We start from the raw sequence: 13,382 nt of genomic DNA on the forward strand, positions 1-13,382 counted from the left end.
TATAAATGAGTGTAATAGAAAATCTGGTGGGCCATAAATCACATCAGCAGACAGAGCATATGCAAATGTGTTTATGTGCGCCTGCTGACATCAGCAGCTCTGTACAAAATGTAAAAGCATGTTTTATTTATCCCGTGTCTCATTACATACCATGCTATAGTATGTTAGGTTTCACAAGGTGCAACGGGGGGGGGGGTTATGAGGGTGAGAGCAGCAAATGGGTGGCATGATAATGGAGGGACCATCTGTATGACCCTTTTCCTCATTAACACAGACTGAAATGTAGGGTAAGGGGAGAGAGAGGATGTGGGGAGGACACACCGCCAGAGCTAAAATCACCACATGGTGGTCATGTGGGAGCTGCAGGTCAAAGCTACATCACTTTACAGCTACTGTACATCAAGGGCAAACAGGATAAAAGTTTTTTATGCCAACAAAATGCAATCAGTATGCACAGACAGAATCAGCCAAATTTTACTAGTCCTGAGTCTATTCTCAACCAAGGGTATTTCTGGTTCTTCTTGGGAGTACAGGGTAGCTATGCTTAAAAAAAAAAGAAAGTATGATTTGATTTTTAAAATATCCACATACTGAGTCAACTGTAAAAACTACACACAATCTGTGCGATTAAAATGTGTGAACTAATTAGCCAGCAAGTGGAGTAGTCCGTCAGTTAGCTACGAGTAAAGGATAAATGGCTGAAATATAAACAGTTGAATTACTTAAAGGATAAACAGCTGAAATAGTTTGCTAAAAGAAACAGAAAAATAGTTGCAACAACTAAACATAACAGAAATGGTTAAAATAGAAACCTGCAACTGATAAATGGTTGTAGTAGCTAAAAGTAATGGATAAATGGCTAATCAAAGTGCGGTATTACTGTATAAACATCCACTAAGCTCTTTATTAAGAACACCTACTAATTCATTCATTCCTTCTATCAGCCTATCATGTGGCAGCAGTGCAACACAGAGAAGCAGAGCAGTAAAAGCAGCATCTCAGAATGCACAGCACATCAAGGCTTAAGGTGGATGGGCTACAACCACAGAAGACCATGTCAGGTTCCACTCCTGTCAGCCAATGACAGAAATCCGAGGCTGCTGTGGGCACAGACTAAAAAAAAAAAACTGGACAGTTTTCCAGTGCTGGTGAGGGTGTAATGGTGTGTGGTCTTGGCACACTTTGGGCCCCTTAATACCAATCAATCATAGTCTGAATGCCACAGGCTATTTGAGTATTGTTGCTGAGCATGTGCATCACTTTATGGCCACATTTACATTCTGCTGGCTACTTCCATGACAATACACCACGTCACAAAGCAGAAGTCGTCGCAAACGGGTTTCAAGAACATGACAATGAGTTCAGTGAATTTCACCTCCCCAGTCACTAGCTCTGAATCCACCTTTTATGATGTGGTGGTTAACATCATGAATGTGCAGCTGACAAATCTGCGGGAATGATGTGATGACATCACATCATCATGGAGCCAAATCTCAGGGAACGTTCCCAACATCGTGTGGAATCCATGCCATGAAGAATCGAGGCTGTTTCAAGAGCAAAAACAGGCCCTGCCCAGTATCAGTTAGGTGTTCCTAATAAAGTGCTCAAGTGGTGTTAAGTAGTAGTTTAACATGGACAGGTTCATTCTGTGTTTGTGGTATTTCTACTTTGTCTTAAGCACAATATCTTAAAACTTCCTTCACCACTGTAGTCAATTCAGTTCGTGTGTCAGGGCTGTCTGACCAAAAAAAAAAAAAAAAAAAAAGGTTGGGAGCCGCTGCCTCAGACGGATCAGATTACAGTACGGTAATGACTTCTTCTCCCTTTTTGGTCTGGGTTAGTTTTGATTTGGCACTTTCTATTAGAACACAGAATTTAATATTTTGGCCTTTGCAAAGCGAGCACCCAAGACGTCACTCAGGATAAAATGGTGTCCTCTTCAAAGTTAAAAACTCATTTTTGTCCCTTGTACTTCATCTTGTGATCTGAATGACTGCTTATCCAAAGCATTCAAAAAGGAATCAAAGTAATTTTCAACCACCAGTCAAAACCCTGATGATTCAGTGTGCTGCCAGAGGAAACCCGCTGACTGAAAATCTGTTTCTTAATGTCAAGTAACTAAGAAGGATGCACACCAACTCATCTGTAATGGCCATTAACTGCCAAAGCCTAATCCCATTTTCAGTAGCAGCATGTAATCATAACATATAGCTGGAAGATGCCCAATCACAGAACTTGTCTGCCATAATAAAACCAGTTTCAGCTGGGAGAAGAGCCTCAAACATGCCAGATAAAAACCAAACATACTGTCACTCAGCCAAAGCTCCTCACATCAGTATCTTTCCAGTAAAGCACAAAACACATAAGAAGTGCTGTGCAATCTTAATAGTGACATTTAAACTGCAAAAACCTCTCCTTTCAAAGTAGAAACCACTGTCAGGAAAGATTACTTCTGTTCTAACATGCGGGCTAATGGCACAGTAAATATCAGAGACTCTGAAAGCTTTTTAGCTCCGATTAGCCTCCTTATCTTCCAGTTGCCAAACACAGTGCAAGACTGACTACATGATTGAGCATACCATAAATATTGTTTTCATTAAAATGTACCCGAACATTTTTTTTCTCCCAACCCCAAAACAGTAAATACTTTTACAAAAAGGCAGCCTCGTATCTTCAGCGACTCCCGTCTGCGTCCTTGCAATGCCCCTAAAAATGACAGTTGGGTGGTGTGAGGTGGCTGCGCAGCAGGGAAGCACACTTCAAAGCAGGCCATTTCATCCTCAGCAAGGCGGTCGGCCTCAAGTGGAGCATGAGATAAAAAAAAGAAAAAGAAAAAGAAAGACAGACAAAAAAGAAAGAAAAAAAAAATCAATACTCTATATCAGGCTTCTTCCGTCAAGCCGTGTGCTGCTCTTTGTGATGGCACATTCAAGCCAGCAGCTGAACTCTGCCCAATTTATCTGTGGAGGTAACGTGGAAATAGATTAGCATTTTTCAGACATTTGAGGCTGAGGGCTGTAAAATACTGTTTATTTAAACAACTATTTATTTGCTCTTCTTCAACTACAATCTAATCTATTGTCTGAGAATAAACTTTACACTAGAAAATGTTAATGGACAAGTGTAGCAAACATGACCACTCACTCACTCAACACTATTTTGAAACAAAAACATAAAATAATGTAAATTCACAGAAAAACAAAAGTAATCATTTTATCTAAGGATAGGTAGACATTTGGGTAAATTTTCATTTTCTTGCTGAGAGTTAAATGAGAAGATCGATACAATGTATTGATGTACTCCACTAGTATGTTAAGTATGAAGCTATAGCCAGCACAGTTAGCTTAGCATAAAGACTAGAGCCCAGGGGCTCATATTTCCCATGCAGACATGAGCGGTATCCATCTTCACAAAGTCTCAGAAAGAAAGAAATACACACATTTCCCAGAAGATTGAACTATTCCTTTAAATGGAGGCTTCTGGCCAACTTTGAAACAAGTAAGATTTATAGAGCAATCAGATGAATTAAATAAAACAGATGTACTTTCACCTTAACCTAAAATACAGGGACAGAGTTTTAAAAGTTTTAACTACTAAATTTCACGAGACAGAGTGAATATGAACTGCTGACACATTACATGTTCAACCGGCCAAAACATGTTTAAGCAAACAAGAAAAAAGGAATGATGGGATCCATTCACAAAGCTGCATTGCCCTTCAACTTATTTATTGATGTACTGAACATGGAAAAAATCCAAAGTATCCAAACACAAAGTAAAGAACATGTACATCCTTTTAAATACTCAACAAAAGATATTCTATTCCAAAAATGCTGTGAACCAAGTCAGACTATACAACTTCAAATAAATAATCATTCTCATATTAAGAATTGAGATAAGAGGGGCGGGAGGGAACATTTCTTCATGTCGGACCATCAGCACAATTTGTCAAGACCAAATCATCATGAAGAAGTTACAAAAAAGAAAGAGTTATTTTCAACAATGACAGGTCAGGCATGAAAAATGTTCTCTCTACCCCACAGCAGCAAGTATCACAACTCATCTAGACTTAAAGTTTAACTTTTACAAGTAACACAAAGAAGGAATAGAGAAACAAGAAAAAGCAGTTGCAAAGATAATTATATAATGCATAGCACACTGCTCATTTAAGGGGAAGCATGACTAGTAACTGGTTTAAATACCAAGCAGGATGCAGGTGCAGTATTCAGTGCATCTACGGCTCGACCAGCCTCCATTTGTTTGTTCAGGATGAGTTAGATGTTGTTCGACAAACTCCTGCAACCAATTTAGCTATCATTAATGGAACTGCTTCACTGACCTTCCCCCGAAGTGAATAAAGCAATATACACCTTTTTACGATTTTAAAGACAGGTTATATGCATTACGTATATATATATGAGTATGAAAAAAAAGAAAATCAAATAGTTCAAAACTGTGGTTTATATCCATTCTTTACCACATAAATATATATCTATAATGTTTATATATAAAAACAAAAACAAATGTCTATAGTTTCTTAATACCTTTTTTACGAAGCAAGACTATCTACAGACCAAACAACCAACAAATCTGATGCACTGTAATGCTAGTCCATGGGACAACAAATCAAGTTTTTCAACTGAAGGAAAACTGAAATTAAAGGGTTAATATCCAAAATGAAAATACCTTACATACTCCATAAAAGAAAAAAGAACAAAACAATATTCAATTATATCACACTTCCCAATGAAGTCCAAACGAGAACCAAAAGAAGTCTGCCAAATACTCAACATAAAAAAGGACTTATTTACATAGCTCAAAGCTCAGGAGTAATCCGTTCTATTCTTCAGACTAGTTTTTCTTAAGCTGCTGCCTTCATTGGCTTGTCCTCATTCTTTCATACAAAGTATGTAAAAACCCTTATTGGCTGATATTAAGACAAAATCAGTCTAATGATATATCGTAGGTACACCACAAAACACCATGAGCGCCGTCTGAAGGGAATCTTTAAGGAAGAACTGATTTGTTTACCTTTTAAGATATCTCCACTTTAGAATTTTGCATGCACTTTTTGCGAATAAACCTTTGTATTTTTGTCAGTTTCCAAATCAAATCGGAAAGCGAGTTGCTAGTCATAACAACCAGGATGACAAGGGGACCCACAGATGATTTTACAAATGAAACCAGCACTGCCATTGATTCTATAATCTAAAGATAATACAAAGATCTCAAAAGGTATCTTTTACATCATAAATCTCTCCAGAAATTTCAACCACTGCAAACTTTCTTGTAAAGTTCAAAAGCTCACAAGGTGTCATATGAAGATATTTCTCAAAGTATCCAAGTCAAAATATTTTGTTCCAGGTCCAGTAAAAAGTTTCTCCAAATTTTTCTTTTTATAAAAATAGATGCTTTTTAAACCCACATCAAAGAGGTTCTTAGCTCTTTGGCAAGGTACTGCTTTAAGAATTTTTTTTTTTGTCTTTTATCCGTTAAGTTTACAATAAGCAACATTATGCAGCCAACCAATAACCAACTCATATTACAATAAACGGAATACTTGCAAAAATCAACAGAACTGCAAATAGTTCAAAATAAGTACTTGCTAACCACTGAAGGCATAACGCACCTAAGGCAAATCAGGACACAGAAAAATACAAAGAAAATCACTACACATAACCTTACAAGACTTTCTGTTTCAAAGCAGATGTGCAACAAAATGACAAAAACTATAGTAACGTTTTAGATGGTCCATCTGGAAAGACAGCAAGAGAATTCAACATCACAGGCATTAAAACCTGCAGTATTTTTTTCCTGTTTTAAAGTATATTGAGAAGATTCAAAGCGTAGCAATGAAAAAAAAATATAATCACATTGTTGGACGCTAAATATTGTTTTTCTTCGTAACACTGATTTACAAAGCTGTTTTTACTAATGTAGAAAGTTACGGTCGATACGTTTCCATTTTCTGTTTCCGTTTTCTGCTGAGTTTTCTAGAAACAATCTCAGTGGGTATTAGGCTTTGTGTGTTTTGTTGGTTTTGAACGAGACTTGCAGCACTCTGTCCCCGAGGCGGTATCCATTCAAGCTGGCGATGGCCACGGCTGCCTCGTCGTAGTTAGTCATGGTGACAAAACCAAATCCTTTGCACTTGTTTGTGTTGAAGTCGCGAATAACTTTGACGTTTGTGACGGCACCAAACGGCCCAAACATCTGCCAGAGGATGCTTTCGTCTGCATCTGGAGCCAGGTTGTAGACGAAGATACACCAGCCAGTGCCTGCGTGCCCTGGGATGTTGATGCCAGCCAAGCTGGTCACCCCGTCAATGGCCATGGGGGAGAACCTGCTGTAAATACAAAGAGCAACATGGTTCAAGGCAAGACCCGAAATGAGGGCAAAACTGGCCTTTTTATGAGACAAGAGATCGGGCCAACAAGCCTAACAGAGTCTGACAAGTCTCTACAGGGATCAGCACTCGCCACGCTTCATTCTGTGCCATGTTTACATTGTTCTTACTGTCATACAGAGTTAACACCCTCCTCTCATCAAGTCTTAATATTAAGTCTAAATACTTTTTCTTCAGCTGGGTTTGAAATCAGCTTCACCCCCAGTTAGCTGTGCAGCTAAAAGGGCAGGAAGCAGACAAATCAACCAACATGCACATTCTGCTGTAACAAAGCTACAGATTATAACTCCAGCTTTCCACACATCTTTTTCAGATCGCCATTTGCCTACAAAGACAGGAGCACAGAGATATTTACACAAAAGCAAAAACTAGAAAATTAATGGTAATTCCAATTCCAAATTGGAATTTGTGCCAAGACTGGAATAAAATAGCACGCCAAAGTCCTGGCCTTTGGTAAATGTGGTTTTGCAGTTTGAAGACACAAAATTCAAAGTGCATGGAAAGCCTATGAATTATTGCAGCAGGTGTCACGTAAGATTAGCTGCTCCAGTTGGCCTCTCAGGGAACATCCACCATGACAGGTGTGCTCCCAGCATCAAGGACCCGGAGAGAGATTTGGCAACCAAGACGTCAGCCAACGAACAGGGCAGAAAAGAAATCACAAGTCTATTGTCGCCGATGATGGGCCTTTGAGCTTTCAGGGGACTGGACTTCAATCATACTCGAGGAAGGCATTCTTATAAAACTGAACTTAGACAAACTGGTATCCTGGCGAATCCTGAAAGATGTCTGACGCAACAAAGTTTAAAACAGGACAGGGCTGTCCATAATAGATCAAGGTAAGTGTATGGAGCTCAAAATACAAGTGTGCAATTTCGTGCAATAGCAAGTAAGAGATTGTAAAATTCTGTCCTTTGTTATTTAGACAAGTGGTGTAGACAATGCTTTAATCTAGACATGTTGTGACATTATGTTGAGATTAAAGCACTTCACTGCATCACTGTCACGGACCTTATTTTAGAGAGGGACACACTGAAGAATTAGGGGGCAGAATGTTTAGAAGTGCAAATGACTGCACATGGTAATGTTTAACTTAAAGAACTGCAAAGTCTATGTAGTAGTGTCTGATATAAAGTAACAGAGCCATCATCATGATCACTCTTCAAATATACACCCTTACAACATTACCTTGCCTGTTTCAAACACTCAGCACAAGAATGAATTAATTTGTGAAATCCAGTTAATAAATATAGCATGGTACCACACTGGTTAACACCATCTCAACTTGTTTGAGTCCTGGTTCAGATGCCACCGGGTTTTGTGTGACTTGTTCTCCTCACAATGCAGGAAAAGTACAATTTAACATAACTGAAACCAGTCGTGTGATCGTCCCAGGTCAGAGGAGCAGGTAGCCACTACTGGTCTCTACCTACGAGCATCTCTCTCTCTAGCTTCCCTTCACTACTCATACCTTACACAGGTCTCTCTGCCTGTGTCTTAAACACACACACACTAAATATTTACATCACTTGCTGTTAAGACAAAACAGCCTGATTCCCTCTCACCAACTGAATTATGTATATATTTGTTTGTTTATAGAGAGCACTAATGCGTGCACACAAAACCATTTTTCTTTGATCAACATCCTCACACTGAATCAGTGCTACCTTTTGCAGTGTTCACTACCTACACAATATTGCCCAGAGCTCATGCAGGAAAAAATAAACAAAAGGAAAAAATGTATCCCATCAGCTCCCTCATGTTAGGTCTGAATTTCCCTCAGGATCAATTAAAGCAGCCTATAAAGTCTAAAAAATTAATTACATTAATTAATTTACCTTTTGACTCCATAGGCCATATTCAGCAGATTGTCCAACCTAAATAAAAAACAAAACACCAACAGACAAACATTAATTTCAACATAAAGAATTTTTTTTTAATGAGGTTGATGATGCATTTTGACAGGATGACAGAGATGAGTAATAGTTCTGATACCATGATTAAAGTCAGTTGTCCCACTTAAGTAAATCCCTGGACTACTATATCCCTAACTGAACTCATTTATCAATATGCGACTTTCACAACACCACCAAGGAGCCGATCAGTTCATATAGAAAGCACAAGACAGGCTGGAGATATTGCAGTGTTCACATTAAATTACAGAAAAATTCAATTTCCACAAATAGTGATTTTTTGCATACCACTGAGGTCAATCACTGGACTGGAGAGCAAATTCATTTATAGATTCATTTCCACATTTACGGCAACTAACTAGACTAACTGTCAAAAAACTTGCAGACCATCTATTGAATCGTCCACCAGAGTATTGCTCATCTCATTTCCATATTTGTCAAAATCTGCTCAAGCCCAATTGTGTCGTAGGCCTACATCTGCAACAGGAGGAACACAGCAAAGTTGAAAATGTGAATATGGGGATGAATTATTCTGTCCAGAGTATTGATGAGCTCTACACAGAATATTTTCATAATACTGCTGTGAGACAATTTAAATGCTAATTTCAAAAGCCTCAGAGGGTCAACAGTTTCAACAACACTAGCAGTATTGACTAGGCTTGGCTCTAATCAGGATTTTTTTTTTTTTTTGGTGTGCCCCTTTTACCTGAAGCGTTGTGCCTGCTGTGCGAGGGGTCCTGGGTACCTTCGATTGGGTGACTGATACAGCTGGGACAGCAGCGCCTGGCTGGTCTTCTGGCTTGGGTTGTTTGCAAACTTGACTGTAATTGGTTCAGTGGCACCAGGCGGCTTCTGACAGTTGAGACCCTTGATGGCCTCCTCAGCCTCAACTCGCCGGTCAAAACGAATAAAGCCAACCCCTCTGGAAACGCCTGAGCAGAGTATATAGTCATAAAATGAGTTATATGTTCAATTCTTCTTGACAGAAATTGTATTAAAGAGTTTAAAAGGTAGATTAAGTGATTACAAATTTACCAATTGTTTTAATTTTTTCCCCTAACAGTGATTATTGATTATGCTTTAAATAATCAATAAATAATGAGTGCATTACTGGTCATCAGAAATGAGAAAACTTTTTACAGCGGAGTATGATTTAATACAGTTCCAATTGGTATTTTATTGACCATTCAAATTGAGGTACACTTAAATTTAAATTTCTCAAGATTTGCAGTGTGTGCATTTGTCACTCAATAACTCAAATCATGGGCCAACATTGCTGACATTACCACGACTTTAAGAAAATGTGATCCGGAAATACTGCAAACACAGAAACAATGCAGAACAGTGGTGACCCATTCCAAATCAAAAAAAGCTGCAAATACCGAGAGCACAAGGGAAATGTGAAACAAGAGTATGAACCCGGGAAGGTGAAAAAGTGGACTTGCTTGACTGAGCACAACAATACGAAACTCTGACATCATGGTGCACTGGCTGGCAGCAGGGAGAAAGAAACCAAGACCGAAGACAGTGACATGTATAGACATCCCGAAACAGCAGAGAGGGGTGGGAAAAAAAACAGAGAAACCATTTATTCATCACTGTGAGTGCTTCTAGTATTTCTGTGTCAAGCGATGGTGATTTACATGCTAACATTAGCAAGTTATCATTATCTAGCTATATTACTTTTCAGTGTTGCTAGCTATTTTGTGGAATAACCTGCAGTTCATAAAGTTGCTTGTTCCTTTTCACATAACAGATGTTACAAGTCAATTGAAATATTATTCCTTTAACTCATTTACCTCTTACTGCCCTCCTCCATGCATGTCTTTTTACTCTTGGTCTTGTTTCTTCCTGCTGTCTGCCAGTGAGCCTTGAGCTTCAGTATCTTTCCCAAGTCAAAAAAGAGGTCCATCACTCCAGTCCACCATGTTGCTTGTGGCATTATGTAGCATCTGAAGCTTTGTGCTTTAGCATTTTGTACACACTCCAGTATTTGCAATATTTGATTTGGAGAATTCCCATAATGTTTCATTCTTTTGAATTTTGTTTGTCCTTGAGAGCAAATATATTAAAATGCAAAAGAAAACATGAGTAACTTTGCATCTGTTGGTTTGTGAGCAAAAGCAGGTGGCAATCATGCTTTGTTTTTTGGTGATTGTTTGTCCCTTTTTCTTATAGCTAGATCACAGATTGCGTCATTAATACTAATGTAAAACTGAGAATTAATTCTCTTGAAATGAGTGGTTTCATGTTTAAGAAATAAAGACAACCATTCCCATAACGCATGCCTGAGGGAACTTTGTTTCAGCAGCACACAGGGACAGAATCATTGGGAAATGTCCCAGTCAAAAATGTTGTTTATTATTGTTTCATGAGGGTTCTGCTTCCACATGACAGGTAAGAATATAACTGCTCTAAATGCATTTAATTTCTCGCTATAATACAGGCATAGCATGTACACCTTGGGAATGGGAAGAAAAAGGCGGAGAGAGCAAGGGAGCCTATATGCAGGCAGAAGGGAGATTGGAGGGAAAAAGACATTATGAGGCACTGAGTCCAGCTACTTAACACCCATTTCATATTCTATCCATCTATGCATATTTATGAAAACCTCTAGTGGAAAATTGCATTTTTTGGGGACCTCATAGCACCACCACCGATATATTTCTCAGGTCTAGTGGTATCATTTTGTTAGGGAAAGGAAGAGGAAGAAAGAGGCACAGAAAAAAGGGAATAAGAGGGATAAGGAGGAGGTGGGGGGCACAAAACCGTGGGACAGCTGTCATGTTCTACTCACCAGTCACCTGGTCCACCAGAATGCGTGAGGTAATGATGCGTCCATACTGAGAGAAGAGCTGCTCCAGTTCTTTCTGAGTCATGGTCTTTGGCAAGCCACTGACGTACAAATTTGCATCTCTGATGGAGGCAGAACTTGGACGCGCATAGGAAACCTGCAGGCAGACACAGTTCACATGGGTACCAGTACATTATTATTGCAACCAGTTTTAGCACATGCAGCAACAAACTCACCAACACAACTGTCTGAGATCAGGGTAAGCTAAGAACAGATGCAGTGGTATTTAACCTTACAGTCTATTTTAAATATAATCAGGTTATGCACTCCACATCATACAGTGTATGTGACAAAAACAAAACACAGCTAGTCCCACTCTAAGATTAAATGTTTGTATCTTTCCTTTAAATTTGTTATGACACTTGGGAATGTTATTTCAGTACAGTATTATATAGCAGATCATGTATAGAACACAGCTGATACCATTTTAATGCATATATATATATATTCACAGCTGCTCTTAATATACAATTTCCTTGTTCAAATAAAAACCTCTCTTATAAAAAACAACTCAAAACAAAGATTTTTGTTGATGGGTTTTTTGTGGAGCATGTATGTTTTTTATGTTTTTATGTTAATTTCAGTCCTAGAACAATAGGGTGGTGCACTGCGATCATTTGTCTGCTCCATGGTCTGTTTGTCATCCTATTTTTCTCTCCCCAGTGCAAACTTAAGAATGACTTATCAGTTAAATGGACAGTGACAAATCAGTCTGTCCAGAAAAAGTTAAACTGGCACTTTTTCTGTCCATCAACTCAGCTGGAAACTTGACAGAGATAAATGCAGCATTAGCCCTGTCTAGACAGCTCTCATTTAAAAATAAATTTAACATTTCTTGAAAATTGCTATAGACATAGCAGTGTGGCTGCCTCTTAAAACTAATCTTGCTCATTCCCGTGTCTTAAGTGAGAAGATATGAGAGCCCCCACCACTGGGTTACAAACACATGCAGCATAAATCAGCATTTGTCTATAAATACAGCCAAGTAATAGAAAACAGACAGGGACCAGAGAGTCGTCAAGGTCCTGTGGATCAATACATCATTACACCCCTGAGTAGTCATAAATTCATTTTTTTTCCCTGTGCACCATCCTGTTTCAGTCCCTTAGACATTTATACAATAACATGCAGGAATTCATGCCACCTAAATTTAGTAGTTAATGTGTAAAAATGGATTGAGGATGGTTTGTAGAGGCCTAAATGAGAGAAAAAAACAGCACCGAGTTAATAGTCTGCCGTATCTTACTATTCCCTCCGTCTGGTGGCTGCAGGTTCTTGTGACTCGACTGTCAATTACCTGAACAGCACCACAGCTTTATTTAATTACAGTGTCAGATGTGTTAAATGGTCTTATACCACATCCCTCTCTGCAATCTTATGCAATGGATTGCATGAAAAAAAAAAAAAATCACTCACTTTAATTAAACCTTAAAAAAGGATTCTTTTGCTCTCTCAGATCGATAAGAACTCCACTTGGTCACCCTATCTCAAAACTCACCCTGCTCCTGCCCTGAAGGGATTGCTGACAAAGTGAACGTGAAAGCTGAAGCTCCCTGCCCACAGCCAGGCAACTCCCTCACTTCTCATCCCTGCCTCCCTCCCAGTCTCACCGTCACACTTCATTTGATGCTAATATTTGCAAAGTATATTCCTCTACCTCACTGGGGTTTATTTGCACTTCTGACAGAGCAGCTAGAGAATTTTGGATGTGTGATATACGAAAAAATGTTTGCATGTTCTCTGAAAGTAGAACATGGGAACATTTTGTGTGAGAAAGAGAGGTGGAGAGTAAGATATGTTCAATGTTTGATTCACAGAAATAACATGGTATGGTTCATACAGTTTATATGGTTCCACTGTCACAACATGCTACATCTTCACATTCATATTTAGATGTCAAATGCAGAAATAATCAAGCATACAGTTCACAAATTTGGAGCTATTCAAACATGATTTTCCATCACAAAATACACCCATTTGCCCACAGACATTTCCTCTAATACCCTCTGTCCAGTGTGAGAAGGGATCTGGCTAGCTCCTTGTAAGGCCACTGTGAAATAATATCACATCTAATAATCTGGCTCCACCATCCACAAATCCTGCAGCACTATATGAAGCAAATTAGTTTTTCCACCAGCACATTGAGTGCTACATTGCCTGATGAATGCTAATGGCAGCCACCTCCCTGTAAAGGCATACAGCAGTGCTAC

The 13,382-nt window shown here is 38.9% G+C and overlaps 1 protein-coding gene across 7 annotated transcripts in view; it reads right to left on the reverse strand.

Moving 5' to 3' along the window:
- Positions 1-3,009: 3,009 nt before the first annotated feature.
- The window catches only part of elavl2 (ELAV like neuron-specific RNA binding protein 2), a 146,957-nt gene continuing 136,584 nt past the window's right edge, over positions 3,010-13,382 (reverse strand). For 6 of the 7 annotated variants that reach the window (XM_018694101.2, XM_018694105.2, XM_018694102.2 and 3 more), the window contains 4 exons: positions 11,116-11,269; positions 9,025-9,250; positions 8,244-8,282; positions 3,010-6,345 (listed from right to left, as the gene is read on the reverse strand). In XM_018694101.2, coding sequence (XP_018549617.1) covers positions 6,015-6,345; positions 8,244-8,282; positions 9,025-9,250; positions 11,116-11,269 — 750 coding nt within the window. In that variant the 3' untranslated portion in view covers positions 3,010-6,014. The remainder of the gene's footprint in view (positions 6,346-8,243; positions 8,283-9,024; positions 9,251-11,115; positions 11,270-13,382) is intronic. The other variant, XM_018694103.2, reaches the window with a different exon arrangement.

Source organism: Lates calcarifer, linkage group LG14, assembly GCF_001640805.2.
Source record: "Lates calcarifer isolate ASB-BC8 linkage group LG14, TLL_Latcal_v3, whole genome shotgun sequence".
NCBI lineage: Eukaryota > Metazoa > Chordata > Actinopteri > Centropomidae > Lates > Lates calcarifer.